The following is a 19,972-nucleotide window of genomic DNA, read 5'->3' on the forward strand; positions in this document are numbered from 1 at the left end:
AGGATCTCTGAATGCTCTGTACAGCCTGCATGACCAACCCATTGGCCGCCTCTGCACCTTTAGTTCTGATTTGTTATTTGCTTGAGCAAATGTTGGTTACTGCTTAAGACATAGACTCTGACTAGGATGTTGGAATAGAAAACATTTACTCATTTACTCAAGTTGCAGCTGAGTTTTTGGATGATAGAGGGTTAAAATTCAGATTGACCTTGAATATAATAGACACAAATAAGCAGAATCAAGACCTTTAGGGAAGTACAACTTTGGAAAACTAAATATAACATGGGGACTGTGTATATGTAAACTTGAAGGGTGGGGGGGGACTCTGGGAGTCAGCAACACGATGCTTTATTTTCTTAATTATTGGGCACACACTGCCAGTTAACCACGGGAGCATAACATGTGGGAACTGCTGGGTAACATTTCCAAAATACTTGGCATTAGTCAGACATTTTTTTAGAATGCTGTGTCCACTTTGGCTGAAGGAAACTGTGGAGAATTTGGCGAGGGTCCAGAGCGTGGCAATGAGAGGCAGAGGAGCAATGGAAAATAGGACCCGTTGAAAGAGGCTAATAAGTAAGGATTAATTACTTAGCCTGATCCAGAGCAGCTGAAGGGTGATTAGATTAATGGGCTTCTGTTGCATATATAGTTATTATGTGGTGGATGATATAATTATTTCTGCTATGAATAGAATTAGGGAAATGGGTTTACATTAGAGTTAAAGGAGATTTTGAAGTTGCATAAAGAACTCTTGACTTTAAAGATTTTTAGACAGTGGAAAGATCTCAGCTGGAAATGTGAAATCATGGTCCTTACAGGATGGGAATGGGGTGGGTGCCACTTGCCTGTTAGAGTCAGGGGCAGCTGGGATAGAGACTGACACACTTTCTAGATCTCATTTTGTGCTGCTCATCTCACATTGCGTTTGTCATTTTCAGCGAGTAAATCTGTATTCCTTTTTTGTTTGAGTTTTTTCACAGTTATTACAAATGTAAAGGCCTTTTAATGATTCTATAACGCATTTCAAGCGAGAGGTTAAACCACAAATTGAAAATTACTTCATGTGTGAATCAACTTGTTGCTTATTCTTTTTTTTTATTTTAGTTGATTTACAGTGTTCTAGGTGTACAGCAAAGTGATCCAGTTATGCATATATATGTATTTTCCATTATAGGGTCTTACAAGATATTGAATATAGTTCCCTGTGCTATAGAGTAGGTCCTTGTTGTTTATCTAATTTTATATATAGTAGTGTGTTTCTGTTAATCCCAGATTTCCAATTTATCCCTCCCTACCCTTTCCCCTTTGGTAACCATAAGTTTGTTTTCTATGTCTATGAGTCTGTTTATGTTTTATAAATAAGTTCATTTATATCATTTATTTAGATTCCACATATGTGATATCATATGATATTTGTCCTTCTCTGACTTACTTCACATAGTATGATAATCTCTAGGTCCATCCATATTGCTGCAAATGGCATTATTTCATTGTCTTTTATGGCTGAGTAGTATTCCATTATGTGTGTACACCACATCTTCTTTATCCATTCATCTATGGACAGACGTTTACATTGCTTCCATGTCTTGACTATTGTAAATAGTATTACTGTGAACGTTGGGGTGCATGTATCTTTTTGAAATAGAGTTTTCATCTTTTCTGGCTGTTTGCCCAGGAGTGGGATTGCTGGTTCATATCTGCTGCTCATTCTTATACGAGCCCTTGTAATACTGCCAATTCCAGCTTGCCTTTTCTTTTTCTTTAGAAAACTCACTGCGTGCCCTGCTTGCTTGGTCAACAATGAGTGCCAAGTCTGCCATCAGCAAGGAAATTTTTGCACCTCTTGATGAAAGGATGCTGGGAGCTGTCCAAGTCAAGAGGAGGACAAAGAAAAAGATTCCTTTCTTGGCAACAGGAGGTCAAGGCGAATATTTAACTTACATCTGCCTGTCAGGTAATGAAAATCAGATATGAATATCATTAAAACAACTTCTGTTTTAAAGCAGTTAGTTCTAAGGTGTCCAGGAGGGTTAGAGCCCAAGGTTTGGATACACCTGCCTTTCCATTCCTTTCCTGTTTCTCTGTTACCTTCTTTGATCTTTATTTGCTCCTGGCACCTTGGCTTTTGATGTTGCCTAGTACGAAAGGTAATGAAGTGCAATTTTAATGTCCTTTCAGTTTCATTAAGAGCATCTGTAAAGGGTTTGGCAAACACTTCTGTTTGTCCATACTTTTCCTTCACTAGGGCCTTGACAGAAAGTGGGCTATCCTCTGAGATTTTTTGTTTTAGAACACTTCCTGGTATTTGCATAATTGTTACTACCAGCAGCCTGAGTTTCATTGACTTTTCTTTTTCTTAAGAGTTGCCAATAATCAGTAATAGTTGGTCTCAAGATAAATATCGACACTGTATGGAGTGTGAGAAAGTAGACTCAGCTCATAAATCACAGCTTTGCCTGACAGCTGTTCCTTGTCAGGAAGAGACATCTGTTCTATTAAGCTTAGAATTTTGTGGGATTACTTTTTTTCTCTTTCCGTTTGTGATTGTAGGATATCTGTGGGACTTACTGTGAATTCATACCAAGTGTTTTGAGATGAAATTTGGATAAGTTTTCCCTGGAACTGTGGGTGATGCTAATCTGAGCACCTGGAGCGTTTGTAATATTTCTGATATTTCTTGTAACTGGGCAATGGAGGAATTAGGCTTACCTTAATTCATCTTTTTTCCAATTTTCTTCAGTTGTGGCTTGGGAATAAAACTTTATTTTTAGACCCATTTTTAGCTTTTTTTTTTTTTTAAATTAAGCCTCAGATCATTTGTTTATCAGAATTTATTTCAAGGTGGAAATAGCTTTTTTTCCAGAAAGAACATGTAGAGATAATAATAGGACTGTATCTTAGTTTAAAATAAAATGGAAATATAACCCTTTGGTAAGAATGCCTTTTCAATGGTTAGAATGAGAATTGACCTTGAAATATTGGTCTTTCTTTAATCCCAAGTAACAATTAGGTTAATAAGATTTGGTGACTGTTGGAAGACATTTGCATTCCTTTAGTGTGCTGAGCAGTGCTTGCCATATAATAGGGGCTCAGTTAATAACTAAAGAAGTAGCCTTTCCTAATACCTTCCTAGTATTTTGTTAATGAGATTCAGGTCTTAAAAATATTTCCACATCTTTAAATTTGAATTCTAGAGTTTTCGCTTATACCAATAATGAATAGAATGCATTAAAAGAAATTTTGTTTTGTATTTGGGCTGAGCTGAACATGGGATGAGCAGGGACACATAATATTCTAATTAACCTCCATTCTCTCAATGTTTCATTGAGATTTCTTGAAGACAGGCAGTTGCAGAAAAGGTGGATGAAGAAAAGGGCCGTTTTGTTTGCCTTTTAGGCACGTGTTATTGTCAGCCTCTTTCTGATCATGAGGTCTGCAAGAGTGATATGGGGCCTCTAATTCCCTCTCCCGGTGAAAGAGCATGACCATTTCCCCTGCCATAGGAGATAATGACCGGGGACTTACTGGAAAACTGCATTTCCTTTACAAATCACCAAGACCTTCAGGTTTAAAGCCTGCGACTATGAGAATTACTTTTCTGTTGCATTCTAATGGAGGACAGTCTTGAGTTCTGAAAGCCTTCATCCTTTTCATGGATTTGAATTTTGAGAGGATAGGTTGACAAAGCAGATCTGACATTTAAGCAGCTGATTTAATGGAAACTGGGGCAGGAGAAGGCCAGGCAACTTTGACACCCACAGCGTTTTTGCAGTTTGATTTTTCTTGTAATCGAGAAAGAAGCAGCCACCTTTATTTTCGAACTCATGAAAAGCGTAGAGGGCTATCAGTACATCTTTGATAAGGTGTTGCTTTAATTAACAAGTAATCAATTAATTACGTACATATTTATTAAGTACTTTTTATGTGCTGAGCACTCTTGGTGCTGGGGGTTCAGTTAGGAGAAAAACTCATGAGGCTTACCTTGTTTGTTGGGGAAGGAGCAGTAGACATTAATATTTTATTCACTAAAATAAACATAATTATTAACTGTGAAAAGGTTAAAGAGGAAAAATATAGTGATGTGAAAGCATGTGTGAGGAGGATTTGACCTGGTTGGGAGAACCCAGAGCTGCAAGAAAAGTAGGGCCTCACTGGTTCTGAAAAGAAATGGTGTGGGTGCAGGGAGCATTCCAGGCAGAGGAAGGGCGGCTTCTTTGAAAGATGAACTGGATTCTGAGTTCCTCCTTGTCTCCTGTTTAGTCCTGTTTAGTCTTTGTAGCTCAACTCACATAGGAGGCTGTGAAGTGAAAGCAGAGCCCTGGAATGACAGCTGTTCCTTCCTGCTATCAGTGTGAACCTCCTGTGCTTTCTGGGAGTCCGAGCCCTTCAACTTTTGTGGTTTGGATGATGAAAACCAGCTCTCCATTTTGAATAGGCAAAATTTGTCCAAATTAGGGCAGTGTCTGCAAATAATTTTTAACCACTTTTCAAACAGCATAGTTATATTCTTTTTTTAAAGAGAAGAGTATCAAAGCTTTAGAAGTTTGCCAACATATGCATGTAAGCATGGGTGTTTTATATATCCAGTGTCTTTTAGTAATGATTCTTTGTGTGAATTTTTTTCCACCAGTATTTGGCAGAGTTTATAATCTGAGAGGGAGAGGCCTGTGATCATGAGACTTATTATTTTCAGGGCGGGTTGTATATCCTCTAGGGAAATCCAAAATGGTGCTGGAGCAAAGGAAATAAGATCTTTCTTGAGTTATTTAGCTATAATTGTGTAAGGAGAGAAATAACCTCTCCAGTTCATCCATGGAGCTTTGGGATAGAATTTGATTGTTTCTCATTGGACTTCCTGGCTGGCTTCTTGAATGGTATGCAGATACTTACATACTGAGAGGCCTCTGTGATTAACATTCTTAAAGCATTGGTTTCCAGTTTCTCTTTTCAGCAATGGCTAAAATTAAAAAGGCTGACAATACCAAGTGTTGGCAGGCATGTGGAGCAATTTGAGCTCTCATACTTTGCTGGTGGGAATGTAAAAATGATAGAATTGCTTTGGTAAACAATTTGACAGTTGTTTATAAAGTCAAACTTGCATTTATATGACTCAACAAGTCTGTTCCTAGGCATTTACCCAAGAGAAATAAAAACATATGTCCACATAAAGACATGTACGTAGAGGTTCATAACAGTTTTATTTATAATAACCAAAAATCAGAACTCAGTGAGTGAATACGTGAGTGAATAAAATTATTTTTATAACTATGCAGTGGAATGCTACCTGGAAATTAAATGAACTACCAATACATGCAGCAACATGGATGAATCTCAAAAGCCTTGTGTTATGTGTGAAAAAAAATGGAAAAGATGACATGATGTATGATTCTATTTATATGAAATTCTAGAATGGACAGAACTTAAGCTATAGTGACAGAAAGCCCATTGGTGGTTGCCAGGGGGTGGAGTTGGTGATTGATTGCAAAGGAGGGAGGGGATTTCTTGCAATGGTGTAAGGGTTCTATATGTTGATTGTGATGGTGCTTACTTGGGTGTATCACAAGTAACCACCAACTCATCAAACTACACACTTAAAATGGGTGCATTTTATTATATGTAAATATATCTTGGTAAAATTGATTCTAAAAAATGTCTTACAGAGTCACTTGTGGGATGATCATAAGAATTAATTAACCTTCTTAGTCTGCTCTGTAAGATGGACAGAGGCTAGCCCTCTCCCTTAAAGGTATGAGAAGTTATCCTAGATGGCCTTTTGAGTCCTCAGACAGAAGCAGCTGTGTATCATGTAAACCTGTGCTTCCATCTCTCTGATCTGTGTCTCGATGGTTCCTTATAGCACCTGGCACATTGCTGAGTATAGACACAGTAGATACTTAAATGGAAGATGCTATGTAAATGGATAGCTTACTAAATATCTGATGATAGTATGGACTTTATTTATAACTTAGAGCTGTTAACTCATTCAAACTGTAAAGCAAGCTCTGCCTACAACTATTTCTATAATCAGTTGCCCCCTCCATGAAATTTGGGTCTATAATACTACACTAGACACTGTCTGGAGTGTGTTTCTCTCTAAATAAGTGCACTTCTTACCTATCAAAAAAAAATACTACAGTAGAAGCATGCTAAGAAGTTAATATCAATTTGCTATTAGAGGCCAGTTACCTACTGAACATTCTATAATTTCCTGTTTAAAATCTATTTTCCTGATCCTGTTTTAATTCAGTATGCATGATGTATGATGCTACCCTTCATATACGTAAATGGATAAAAGTCTTTCATTGGCTGCTCCCCATAGAAGGAGCATGAAGAAACTTCCGTTTTTGTAATTAATACATTCTCTTACATAAACTTTAATTTTTGTGATTAAAACATTCTCTGTTCTTAAAACAGAGAATCTTAATCTTTTCAGAATGATTTTAGATTTGTAGAGAGCAAAATTTTATTATTTAAAAAAAAAGTTCTGGGCTTCCCTGGTGGTGCAGTGGTTGAGAGTCTGCCTGCCGATGCAGAGGACACGGGTTCGTGCCCCGGTCCGGGAAGATCCCACATGCCACGGAGCGGCTGGGCCCGTGAGCCATGGCCGCTGAGCCTGCGCATCCGGAGCCTGTGCTCCGCAACGGGAGAGGCCACAACAGTGAGAGGCCCCTGTACCGCAAAAAAAAAAAAAAGTTCTGAGTGATCTTTGATGAAACCATTTATATAAATGGATCCCCATGGAAGGTAATGATGGGGATTAGGAGGCTAGGACTTGGCAATACTGTTCTTTATCTCCGTAGTTGCCAGTCCTGGGTGTTCCTTAGAATAACCTCTAGAATTTTATGGATGGCCTGGTTCCACCTAGGCCCTACTAATGCAGCACTAGGGGTAGTGGGGAAACTTACCTGTATCTTGAAAGTGTCATGCATGAGATATACTGAAGCTAAGGTTGAGAAGTTTCACCATCTTGGGGAGTTACGCTCTGCGTTGTCTAATTGTTGTACTTGACATAATGATATATTTATGGTACTCAATTCTATCAAAAGAATACATCTTAGTCCTTTTCTTTTTGACTAGCCATGGTCAAAGCTCTGAATTTTTCTGGGCTTCAATTCAGTTGACAAGTTCAAAGCTTCTTTTAGGCCCTGAGGTTCTAGGATTCTGAACCCCCTTGGGAATTTTATAGCACATTTCATTCTTGTTTCATACATAATCCTATAGGGAGAAATTCAGGTTGTTAATAATCCAAATGGACATTCAAACCAATTATGAGGGTTTGAGGACATTTTTTATAGGTTGCTATTGGATTAGGGTAACCAAAGTTAATTGTCAGAGATCTGGCATAAGAAATTCTTTTTATCTACTTTCTAAAGTCAGACAGGATCTCATCACAAGGTTTATAAATATTAGAAGAGAGAGAAGGAAAAAATACAAGACAGATGAAATTTGACCTTGATAGAAATGGTTTATTCAGGAGTGGTGAGCTGACTTTCTAAGAGTTTTTATCCAGGAAAAATGAAGAAATCCACAGTGAACTCAGAGATGGACAGAGGTATTAGTAGTGAAAGAAGAGACACAAAACAACTGTAATAATGATATATATGTTATTATACTTTGTTATAGAAGTAGTAAATATTGAAAATACCAATCTTTCAGATATTATGTAGAAGAAAATAAAAATCATCCTGTATATGTTTTATTATTTGTTTTAATTCCAGTTAATCCTCACAACATCCCTATCCCTATCCCAATTGGGTGGTATATTCTTTTCCCAGGTAAAGGCACCAGTGTTCATCAGAGAGGTCGTGATGTCCCAGGGTCACCACTTTTGAAGTAACAGAAATCCACCCAGTCCTTGTGACCCCATTGGCCATGCTTGTAGTGCCACAGCACCTCATTTTTTCTGACATAGGTCAGGAGGGCTTGTGGTGTAGAGTGAGCCATATTTTAAGGAACAGGTTTCTCCCTAACTCTTCAAAATTCATAAAGACGTTGAACAGTTTTGACCTGTACTGTGTCTTGTATCTCATTTCTGAGGTTATTGAGTAATAAACTCTCCTCCATTTGGAATATACATCAGGGTAAGCTTTTTTTTTTTTGCGGTATGCGGGCCTCTCACTGTTGTGGCCTCTCCCGTTGCGGAGCACAGGCTCCGGACGCGCAGGCTCAGCGGCCATGGCTCACGGGCCCAGCCGCCCCACGGCATGTGGGATCTTCCCGGACCGGGGCTCGGGGCTCGAACCCGTGTGCCTTGAATCTCAACCCCTGCGCCACCAGGGAAGCCCAGGGTAAGCTTTTTATCTCTTTATCATAGAGATTTGGTATGTAAATCCAGCCCTAAAACTTTAAGTAGCTCTAGAAGGCAGTGCAGTCAAAAACAAAGTTATTTCCAGTGCCATGATTATATGATTCTTTGTACATCCTTTTTTATTTTAGAAAAATATAATATCTTCTATTATATTTTACACTGAGAATTTGGCCCTTTTGTGACACGTGCATAGACACATTGGATTAAAACATTTGCAATGATATCCTTGGTTACATGAAGTTAAAAGTAGAGAGGGTTTTCTTCTGCACTGTTTTCTGGTTCAGCGGTTGTTGCCACCAGGTGTCACTTGTAAATGACCTTCAGTGTAGCACCTGCCATGAACCCATCACATGCTTCAGTGCTCAATAAGGTTAGAGAAGCACCAGTCCCCCTATGAATTAGGAGTAGTAATAATACTAATAGTAGTAATAGTATTTATTGAGTTCTTATATTGGGCATGGTTTTATGCCCTTTACATATATTAACTCATTTAATCCTTACGACAATGAGGTAGATAACAGTACCATCCTCATTTTGTAGATGAGGAAACTGAGCATATGGAATTCAATTGGCTGGCTGGTCCAAGGTCATCGGTTTGTGAGATACAGAACAGAGATTTAAACCCAGGTGCTTTGATTCTAGGCCTGTATTGCCTTAGACACTGTGCTTCTCTGTTTGTCTGTCTCTTAGGCATAAGAGTTATATGAGAGAGGACTTCCCAAACCAAGCATCTTTTCTCACACTCCCTCGTACATCTTTAGAGATGATCATGTTTCGCGATTACTCTACTTTCCTACCAGTTTAGGCCTTGGTTGGTTTTGGCTGGGAGGTGACAGTCCTCTACACCAGGATCTAGGCTGTTAAGGAAGCCCCACAGGAGAATGAGAGTGTCAGCGGATGTATTCGAGTCTTAGAGAAAATCAATCCCCCGGGGAAATTCTGAGAGGCTCCTGACAAGGACACCGCCATGTATGAACTTTTCTTCAGTTATGCAGTAAAAAAAAAAAGTAGATGCCTTAAAGTTGTTTTAGAGTTTCCCTGATGGTTCTAGATCTCTTCCTGAGAAAACTGGTAGTAATAATATTTGTCTTTTCTGAAGCCTTGTGAATAGGAGACTCCAAAAATGGAGAACAAAGCACTGAACAGATGTGATGTCATTTAATCCTCACAACAGCTTTGTGATGTGGCTTTTGTTGTCGTTTCTACTTTCCATGCAATAGCCAAGGTTTAAAGTGGGTGGGTACACTGCCCAGGGGCAGACAGCTAGATGGTGGTAAGGCTGAGACTCAAATCTGGGTCCCTCTCCCTCCCAAGTGTGCACTCTTTAAAATTTTTTTTCAGGACAGGCCTGGACCCAAGAAAATGCACTCTCCCCTTCCTTAAAAACAATGTGACAACATGCCTTGTGCAAAGCGTTTTAATCTCCAAGGATTTAGAGGATGTGCTGTTGACCACCTTAGCTTTTCTAGTGGTTTGGCACGCCAACAGAATTTTCTTTTTCCATTCTCTCATGTACGTGTTCCAATACTAAAACCAGATGGAAACAAGGGAAAACTCTTAACAGAGGCTAGTGCCAAAACATTTCCTTTAAAAAGGAAACTCCATCTGTGCTCTCTCCCACCACACAGCCCACTGTGCAGAACAGGGATTTCACAGCTGATTCGCTTATTTTCATTTTGATTAGTTTTGACTAATTGCAAAGGTAGAGCAAGTGGAGGTTCGGGAGATTGCAAACTTAGGCAGCTCTCCTTCTGGGATGTTGCTGGCAAGGTGCTGGGAACCTGGCCAGTGTCCTAAACAGCAGCCTAGCAGTAGGCAGGGTTTTAATTCATGCCCATGCGTTCTTTGGTGGTCGTCGTTTTCACCCCTTTTAGATGTTAGTGCTCTTTGCTGTTGTATTTCGTGTTAAACATCATCAGGGGTTCATTCATCAGTAAGTTGCAGTCAGAGGCGCTTGGGTCTCTATTGCTCCAGGCCTTCTCCCAGCCCAGCTGTGCAGAACACGGGGGTAGGCATAAGACTGACTTGGGGTAAAATACTGGCTTGTAGTCTTTGATACTCGGTTTTCTCATCTGTAAAATGGAAATAATATCCATATCCCAAGGGCATTTTGAGGATTAACTGAACTCTGTGTGTGTGTGTGTGTGTGTGTGTGTGTATGTATGTATAAGTCCTGATTCCTAGAAAGTACTCAGCTTTATGAACAGTATTATTACCTTGTCACTAAATGGGACATCCACCTGCTATTGCCATACAAACGTAATTCATCTGCAGATTTTAGAAAACATGTGAATGTATGTCAGATAGGCTTCTGTGACCCATGTCATGTGAGACAAAAATCCCATGAAAACCCAGATTTGTCTTGGGATTTTCCTACCTCCCCTTCCATACTTTTTCCCTTTCCCTCTCAAGTTCACTTTCCCCTCCCCTCTGTGTCCCACCCCTGCCAGGGATCTCAAGGTCATTCTGACTCCCAGTTTCTAAACCTAGCTTCTCTTAATTCTCTGCTCCAAATTATACGACCCCACGCAAACTGCAGTACTAGGGGGAAGCCCACTGCTCTTCTATTTCTGAGAGTTTGAAGACGCTCACTCTGATCTCATGAGTATTTGCACATTGTTGGGTATATTGGCTGCGGGGGTCCTGTGTTCAGGCCTCTTTATCCCCTTTTGTGGGGAGTTAGAACTGGCTTAGTGGAGTTCCTGTTCCTGAAATGGGAGATGTTATTTTCCTACACCTATCTTCGCTGATCAAAAGAAAAATCGAAGCAAAATAAAACCAAACATCCTTTGGGGTCAATCAAGTGCACTGTTAAGCAAACAGCAGAAGTGGGAGAGGCTGGTACACATGCCTGGACCCAGCTTTTCAGCCCAGATCAAGTTCTTGTTTGCCCAGCTCTTTCCTGTTACCTTTCCTTTAGAGAGAGAGAGAGAATGAATACGAGTGATATTTCCATGCCAGTTACAGTCATGCTAAACCACACGCAGAATTTTCCAGAAGAAACTATAAATGACCACGAGGACGGTGAGGTTGCTTGAGACTAGATGACCAGTTCGTTAGAGTGTTGAGACTCGCTCGCATTTCTCCCTGGTCTCCCCTGTCATCTCCACGATAGCACTTAGCATTGCCAGGTTGTATTTGTCACTCTGCTTTCTGTTTACCTCCCCAGACTGCCATTCCCTAGAGGGCAGGGTCCATGTTGTACACACCTCATCCCTTTGTGGAACAGAGAAGTGTCTGGGGGGAAAACCAGGCAAAATCCCCTTTGACTGAGACTGCTGGCTCGGGCTCACTGTCTGGGCTGGAGCTCCCGCCTGTGAGCTGGAGTGTTTCTTTTTCCTTTGGTTTTGTTTTGTTTGTTTGTGTGTTTAAGATGCTGCTGGGTGGTCTTTGAATTCCCTTGGAATTCATCAGGTTACTGAGCAGGAGTTTTTATTCTACCTAACAGCCCAGTTACCAAGAAGAAAGCGTAGATTTGTCTGATTTATCCAGACTTGAAGAATCATCAAAAATGAGCAATTTATAAATGCTTCTGTTGTAACCTACAGTGGGATGCTGTTATCTCAAATTTCTGAAGCACTTAAGTGTTTCTCCTGACGAAAGAGTTCACATTACAGGGGAATAAATGATCATTTAATGAGCATCGAATATATCGAAACTCTCCCTGAATGGCCTTTTCTCACAGCAGTCGTTTTCAGTTCTACACATGTCCTTAAAGTCGGCTTTCAAGGGAAAAATGGAAACTCTATTTTTATTAAAAATCTCGGAGGATATTCATACTGTCTCCCCCTCCCCCGTACACACCGTTTTAACACAAATTATTTTTTATTCACCGCATGTGGCTCCTGTGTAGCTTAGGTTGTAGACCCCATGCCCAATTACATTTTGATATTTATATCGGTTTAAAAAATTATGCTTCTTTGAGAAGCTACAGCAGCTTGGCAAGTGGATTTGAGATGACAAGAATATAGCCAGCCTTGATTCCTGGAGATCTCAGTTTCCATTTTCATAAGAGGAAGCAACAGAATTGAGAGTTGTCCTTTTTGGTTTTCCAGCTAATATGACTAAGCAGCAGATACACAAGTTTTTTCTCTGGTTAGAATCCTTTCCACCTTGTGGGTAGGTAAGAATCAACTGGTTTTGGATCCATGAATTTTCAACTGTATTTCTCCCTATAAATGTATTATCAAAAACATAAAGTACCACCAAAAAGAAAAAAAAAATGGGAAAAATCATGAAAAATTGTGACATTGGCTGTTTCGGTTTCACATTTTTTTTTTAATACCCCTCTCCCTTTATAATATTCTAGGTACAATTTTGTCTTCTCTTTTCATTTTTATGGTAACAAACATGTTAATTTTTTATACAGTCTTTATGAGGTTAATTTTAATGGCTTCTTGGGTGCCTAGAGTATTTAACCATTCATCTGTTGCTTGATATTTTGTTTTTTCAATTTTCACAGTGAGAAATAAGGAACTTGGTCTTGCCTTTTTAGAAAATACCCCTCTTACAGGTGAGGAGATTGAGGCACACGCATAACTTGTAAGAGGAAACCTCCACACTGCTCCTGAGTGGTAGGAGCAACTGGAATCTCAGTGCTCTGTGGGCTAAAATAAGCTTATCTCAAAGCCCACGTCTGCCAGAACGCCTTAAAAGTAAAATGTCCTCTGAGTTTGTATGCTTAATAGCTGGTTAGTCATCTCTATGATATTTAAGATAGCTCTAGATCAGGCTCTTTGAGGTTCATATGATGCCTGCTCCCTTTAGGATTGGGACGTTAGGCGATTTTCATGTGCATTTGCAGGTGTTCGTGCGTGTGTGTGTGCAACTGTGTTTACAGAAAAAGAAGGCATGTGTCTTACCTAGAGTCAGCCCTCATGTTCCTTCAAAGAGGTGGCTCTTCGCCACATCTTTTTGGTCTGTTTCACGTACTAATTCATTCGACATCTTCTATACTGTTGTTAGATGAGGGATGGGGGAAGTGGTAAATGTCAACCAGACATATGATGCTTTGTATCCTAGGTCAGTGCATTTCCTTAATGATTCACATATGACATTATATCAGATCCAACATTTGAAACTGTGGAGCAAATAGGTTGAGGGAAGTTAACTTCTGAGGAATTTTCTTTCAGAACTCTAGATTTTTATAGCTAGGAGAATCCTTAGTCATCCTCAAATACATCACCAACTTTTATATGAAAAATGAGGCCCAGGGGCTTGGATGGCTTGGGCTGACATCGCAGAACCACTGCAGTCAGGCAAACGAAGGAAGAAAACGTGCCCTGGGGGCGTCCCTGGTGGCGCAGTGGTTGAGAGTCCACCTGCCGATGCAGGGGACACGGGTTCGTGCCCCGGTCCGGGAAGATCCCACATGCCGTGGAGCGGCTGGGCCCGTGAGCCATGGCCGCTGAGCCTGCGCGTCCGGAGCCTGTGCTCCGCAACGAGAGATGAGATTCATAGCTAAACTGAATTGGAGGATATATCTCTGTGCCTTTTTTTCACTTGTACCAGTCACTCCTGGGAAGAACCTGTCGGCTGCCGATCAAGGAAGTGGCTCTGTCCGTTCTAGGGTCTGGGTATTGTAAGAAACTGGACGTGGGTTACCTGTAACAGCCAAGTGTGCAGGCTTGTCTCACTTCTCTGTCACTTCCTCCTGGGCTTGGGGACCCATATAGTGGAGAGTGCCCAGTGAGAGTGTTTTCGAGGGGAAAAGCCAAAATGTCATTGTCTCTAAATGTGATGCACTGCCTGATCCATTGGGCTAAGAGAAGAAAATGTTAGAATTTCTATTTAAAATATAATTGTTTTCTAATTTATATCTTTCCTGTATGTTTTATAATCGCCATAATATTTTAGAGCCGTAGTCCAAGTCTGTAACTTACAAGCATGCATATATTGGCAGTTAATACTCATAATTTTTTATTGAGGGGCTGCATAGTCAGAAATGGTTGCAGGGCTTCCCTGGTGGCGCAGTGGTTAAGAATCCGCCTGCCAATGCAGGGGACATGGGTTCGAGCCCTGGTCTGGGAAGATCCCACATGCCGCGGAGCAACTAAGCCCGTGCACCACAACTACTGAGCCTGCGCTCTAGAGCCCGCTGGCCACAACTAGTGAGCCCGCGTGCTACAACTACTGAAGCCCTTGCACCTAGAGCCCGTGCTCCGCAACAAGAGAAGCCACCGCAATGAGAAGCCCACACACCACAACAAAGAGTAGCCCACGCTCGCTGCAACTAGAGAAAGCCCGCACGCAGCAACAAGGACCCAATGCAGCCAAAAATAAATAAATAAAAATTAGTTGATTAATTAGTTCATTAAAAATGCTTTAAAAAAAAATGGTTGAAGAGCCCCAGCTAGAGTCATGGGGGATGGAAGCTTTTGCTACAATAACAACAACTTCTGGCTGGTGGACTGTAAATGATTGTTGTAAAATTTCTGGCTTTTAGACGTAGTTGCCCCAAGCAGTGAGCATAAAACTGCCCTTTGGAATCAGCCTAAGCCCCACTCCTGCCCCTAACCCACCCCCAGTGATTCCACGGCTTTCCGGAAGGCAGAGAGCCAGCTGCTGTGCGAACTAAGTGTCCTAACACAGGTGAGGGGCCTGGCACAGTGCTTGGCGCTTGGTAGTTGCAAATGGTGGCTCTCCTTTTGGAAACTGAGATCTGGCGAAGATAGTTATCTGTTTCAGTTCTAATGTTTGGTTTGATTTGGACTGGCTGTAAACAACTGTGGCTTTGCTTTTCCTACACTATCATCAGGTCGGACATGGTTGATTTAGTTCTGAAGCTTCTTGGCCTTTTGTACTGTTTAAAAAAGGGAAACCTACATTTCCTTTCTGGGCCTGACGTTTATTGATTCATCCAGGGGAGCCTCATTCTTTGCTGATAGAGCAATGTCCTTGGTTCCCGTATGAGCAATTCTGTTTGTTAGTGCATTTCCTCTTTTGTACATAATTATTTTTCTTTATTTGTCAGTTGTTATACTTCATAGGTTAGAGTTGTAGAGACCATTTACTTCGAGCATGGCTATGTCACCCTTCTTTGAGACAGAAATTTTTGAACTTAAATTCAAATACTAGGTCTCCAAAAGGCATTCAGCTGTGTCACATCTTACATAAACATAAGTCAGAATATTCCCTTTTCCATGGAATTCGGACCGATTAAAAGTATCACTTTTGTTACCAGAAATAGCATAGTTCTGAGGTTGGGTTGCCTTTGACTCTGTGAGTGTGTATTTCAGAGATCGTGTTTACCCTCCGTTCCCCTTTCTCTGTGGCTCCTCGCTTCAGGGGTCCTTTTCAGCTCCTCTTAGGTACTAATACCCTTTGCAGCCCATCGCAATTGGCCACTGTTCCCTCACTCATACTATTGAAAACACAGTTCCTCAGAGTGACTGCTCTGAGATGTTAGGAGAGAAATACTATAATTTATGAAAAGCTTTACAGACGGATATGTAAGCTGAATACCTTCCCTGAGGGCGTTTGTATTTGCAAAACATGGCAACCCCTCTAAGACTAGTGATGCTGGTGGTGGTAGTAACACTGAGAGCATTTAGTGAACAATTCCTATCACCCATTTTGTACCTTCTCAGATATTATATCTGCGGTTGATACACACACTGGATAAACATGTGGTGTTTATCAGGGTGTCCTGTTTTGATCATTATTCCATAGTGCTTATTTCTTCATGTCCATGTTGGAAGCATTCATTTGTTCAACGTTAATACTTAAGGACTCTTGCTTGGAACCTTTCTGTGTGGTGACAGTTTTTACCTTGAATTTTAGAGGACAGCCTGTTAAATGGACTTTGATTTCATTTAATTTGGCCGCTGTTGGTTTTTGCATTTTAACAAAAAGTGTTGCAGAAAAAAACACAACTTGATACTAAGGAGCCTTGTATCACTCGTTTTCATAAAGTGACTTCCTGACCAAGGGCACTTAGGATTATAAATGCCTACTTCAGTTTCAAAAAGTGTGTTTTTTTTTAAATCGCTGTTAGCCAGCCTTACAGATAAAATTCTCTGGCTTTGAGACCGTGATGTGATAGGGATCTTGTTGCCAAGATTTTTCTACATAATATTTCAAACTCGCTTCCTTCCAAAATCTAATTTTATTCTGAGCTACAGTATAGCTCTGTGAATGTTGAGGTCAGAGGAAGAAAGGAATCTTCTTCCTCTGAGCATAAAACGAGCTCTTTGAATCTGGACTGGGGATACCGTACAGGTCACAAGCAAGGGGGGAGAGTCTTGCGGCAATGAGTTTAAATTTCCCTGTGACCAGTTTAATTTTCGCCTGGAGGTAAGAATAGGATGGTGATACTTAAAGTCTTTTGAGGATACAGGACTTGGCATTATACAGTGTAGTTAGTACTATCATAAATACGTTGGTCTGTGCAGTATTGGAAACAAGATTTGGATTGGAATGACTTACTTAGACTTATGAGTTGGATTACTCTAATTTTAGCCTCACCACACTGAGTCCAATTAGAACTTTTAAGTTTTACTTTGATGAGAGGTGCTCTGTAGAGCATCATTTTCCGAAGTCTCTAATGGGTCTTGAAAAGATAAGAGTTGTCTGTGTTATGTTGACAAGTCAGGTACACCGTGTTGGTGAGAAGTTGCAGAAGCCCTTCTGATTGGAGGCTTTTTGTCACGCATAGTGTAACGAGTGGGGAAAACCTAGGGCCCAGAAATGGCTAATCAAGTGTTGGTTCTGTGTGCATAATCTTTTTCATCCATTTCCAGGATCAAAGTGACCAGAAGGAACCCTGCATAAGGGCAGAAGTTTTGGAGACAGAAAAAAATACGGATTTCAATCTTGGTTCTACTACAGACTAGTCGTATAACCTGTGTAACCTAGAATCAGTTTGGCCTGTCTGAGCCTCAGTTCCCACTTATGTAAAATGGTGGTTAAAAATAGCTCTCTTGGTAGACTATTATGAGAACTGAAAACATTGTATGAGATGATATATATATATATATATATATATATATATATATATATATATATATATATATATATATATATAAACCACCTTGCTTGGCCCCAGAGTATAATAAATGTTAGTTTCTTCATCATCCTCATCTGACATTTGGAAGTGTTCTTCTACTGGTGACAAGGCGTAAGAGACATTAGTCATCTGTCATAGACTGAACTAGCAAAGGCAAGAAAGCAGCAGCTGGTGACTTTGCACGTTCCTCCAACAGGAATGGAAATCTGTGGAGGGGCCAAAGAGGGTTTCTAGTCCAAGGAACTTGACACACATTAGGAGCCTGATCACAAGTTTTGTCACTGCCATAGTGACTTGTATAACAGTATCCCTTCTGAAGATGAAAATTATCCGTCTTTGCTGAAGAGCAAATAAGTGACAAGTTTCAGTTTAAAGCGAGGAGGTTGGATGATACTTAACATCATTAACTGTGCTGCAAGGTTTGGTGTGGTGAAAGCACAGGAGGGCTCAGGCACAGCTCTGTTCGAAGCTCAGCCGTGGCCCTTTCTAGCTGGGGTCACAGAACGCACCTGACCCCTGTGAGTCACGTTCCTCAGCTACGCAGTGGGGGTACAATTCATATGTGGGCTTGGTGTGCAAGTTAAACAAGGCCACCTGCCGAGAGCCTGGCACACCAGAGACCTCAGTGAATGCTGGTTGACAACACACTAAGCTTAGTGTGTGTGGGTGTGTGCCTGTGTGTTTGTATACATGCACAGAATCGTGCAAAATGCAGCTCCATCCTAAGAGCACTTAAGAGCCCTGAGGATACCTTGAATGCTTGAACAGCAGTACATTCAAGGGAAGAAAACAGTGGGACCCACCCGACTGCTTTATGGCTATGCTACCTGTTGACACCAAGTGCCGTGGCCCTGGCATCAGCATGAGTGTTGTCTCTGTTAAGAGCTAAGTTCCAGTATCTTGTTTGGAAGGAATGGTCAATCCGTGTGTTACAAGAACAAAGCACACAGACACTTGCTTGGTCGTTTAGCATGAGTTTTTTTTTAAGCTGATACACTGTCAATTTTAATTTTCTTCTTCTTAAAATGTCATTGTTTGGGTGGAGAGCCTTAAACCCCCGCAGGCAGCAGGCAGCCTTCACAAGTCTGTACGCAGCCATGGCTTTAAGCTGGGCCACCAGTCTCCAAAGAGCTTGGATTCCCTGCAGTTTGATAACACGCTTTAAAGATATAAAAGAAACCTCTGAAAACCAACTTGTGGTTTATCATTCTATTTTCTCCATGTTCATTTTTATGCAAGCTAATGCCATTCATCTGGATGTTTTTTCCTACCGTTAAAAGCTTTCAGAGTGAAAGCCTGCCCCTGACGACTTAGTCTGTAGCATTTCAACTGTGTCCCTGGTGAGGTGTCACTCCCTTCATCCCAGGAGGCAGCAGCGAAGCCCTGTGCTGTTGGTGTGGCAGCCTTTGTAACTTGGTCCTAGCTCCTTACTGAGGGCTTGTTCTTTTCTGTGTAACTCCAGTCTATTCAAAGGTGCCATGTTTTTTTTGTTTTTTGTTTTCTCCCTTAATTCCGTTGACCCACATGATCAATACCCGGTAGGCGATGGTTTCTTCGTGTTCAGTCACCCAGTTGTTTGTCAGTTGGAAATTAAACTCTCTCTTGTGCTTTCGGAGGCGCATGGGGATCAGAAGCTAGTAGCTGCATCATATAGTGGAGAAAAGAACTGGGCCTTGGCAGTCAAACAGGCTTGGGTTTGAGTCTTGCACTGATACCTGCTGTGTGATGTTGAGCAAGTGCCTTCTCTTCTCTGAGCCTTGGTTTCCTAGGTAATAAAGGTGGACGTTCGGTGTGGTTGTGAAGATTAGAGGTGATATGTGTGAAGCACCTGGTATGTTTCCTGGCACGTACTAGGTGGGTTGAACGGCAGCTGCTGCTACAGTGGTTGTCGTCTCCTGGTTGTCCACCTGGTTGGTTTGGAGCCCTGGCCCTGGTTTCTGTGGAGAAGAACTTGCTGAGGGAAGCGGGGCCAGATCCTGGAACCACCTGCAGGCTGAGAAATGCTGTGCCTTGAGGAGCAACCTGACCACAGCCACCGACTGCCCATCATAGGCCTTATGCCCAGCTTACTTCCACTGAGGGCTATGACTCCATCTCACTTTGCCATTTGGGCTTAATGTCTAATTGTTCCTGGTGGTGAGAGTTCCATGCTACCAGTTCACCCCGTAGACGTGTCCAGAGTGGCTGGGGTACCTACATTCCAACCTGTTTGTCCTTATCAGCAAAGGAGGCAGGCAGGACCCCAGGGGCCAGATCCAAAAATAGAATAAACGTTAACCCTTTTCCTTCCACCTGTGTGATGAAGATGGAGAAGGTACGGCAGGATGGGTGGCTCTTGTGGCAGCTGGAGCAGAAGAGTTTGGACGCGGGGCTTATGGGAGCTTTGGCATCAGACATGGGACTCCCATGTCGAGTGGGGCACCAGCCCCCAGGGGGGTCGATCACTTTAACGTCTGTCCACTAGGCATCCCACTAGTCCTTTGACCATTTGGAAGGGGGTGACCAGTTAGGCATCTTACTAAGGATGTTACTCTCCCTTCCTGCCACATTCAACTTGATTTTTATAGACCAATAGCTGAGCATAAAAGAACTTTTCAGATGGGAACAGCAATACAAATAACATTAATTGAACACTTACTGTATGCCAGTTACTG

At 41.4% G+C, this 19,972-nt stretch overlaps 1 protein-coding gene across 1 annotated transcript in view; it reads left to right on the forward strand.

The window, feature by feature from the left end:
• Window positions 1-1,770: 1,770 nt before the first annotated feature.
• STXBP6 (syntaxin binding protein 6) overlaps window positions 1,771-19,972 on the forward strand; it is a 202,559-nt gene continuing 184,357 nt past the window's right edge. The window contains exon 1 of the mRNA XM_082649061.1: window positions 1,771-1,957. Coding sequence (XP_082505187.1) covers window positions 1,804-1,957 — 154 coding nt within the window. The 5' untranslated portion in view covers window positions 1,771-1,803. The remainder of the gene's footprint in view (window positions 1,958-19,972) is intronic.

Source organism: Grampus griseus (genome assembly GCF_964374135.1).
Source record: "Grampus griseus genome assembly, chromosome: 2".
NCBI classification, from domain to species: Eukaryota; Metazoa; Chordata; class Mammalia; order Artiodactyla; family Delphinidae; genus Grampus; species Grampus griseus.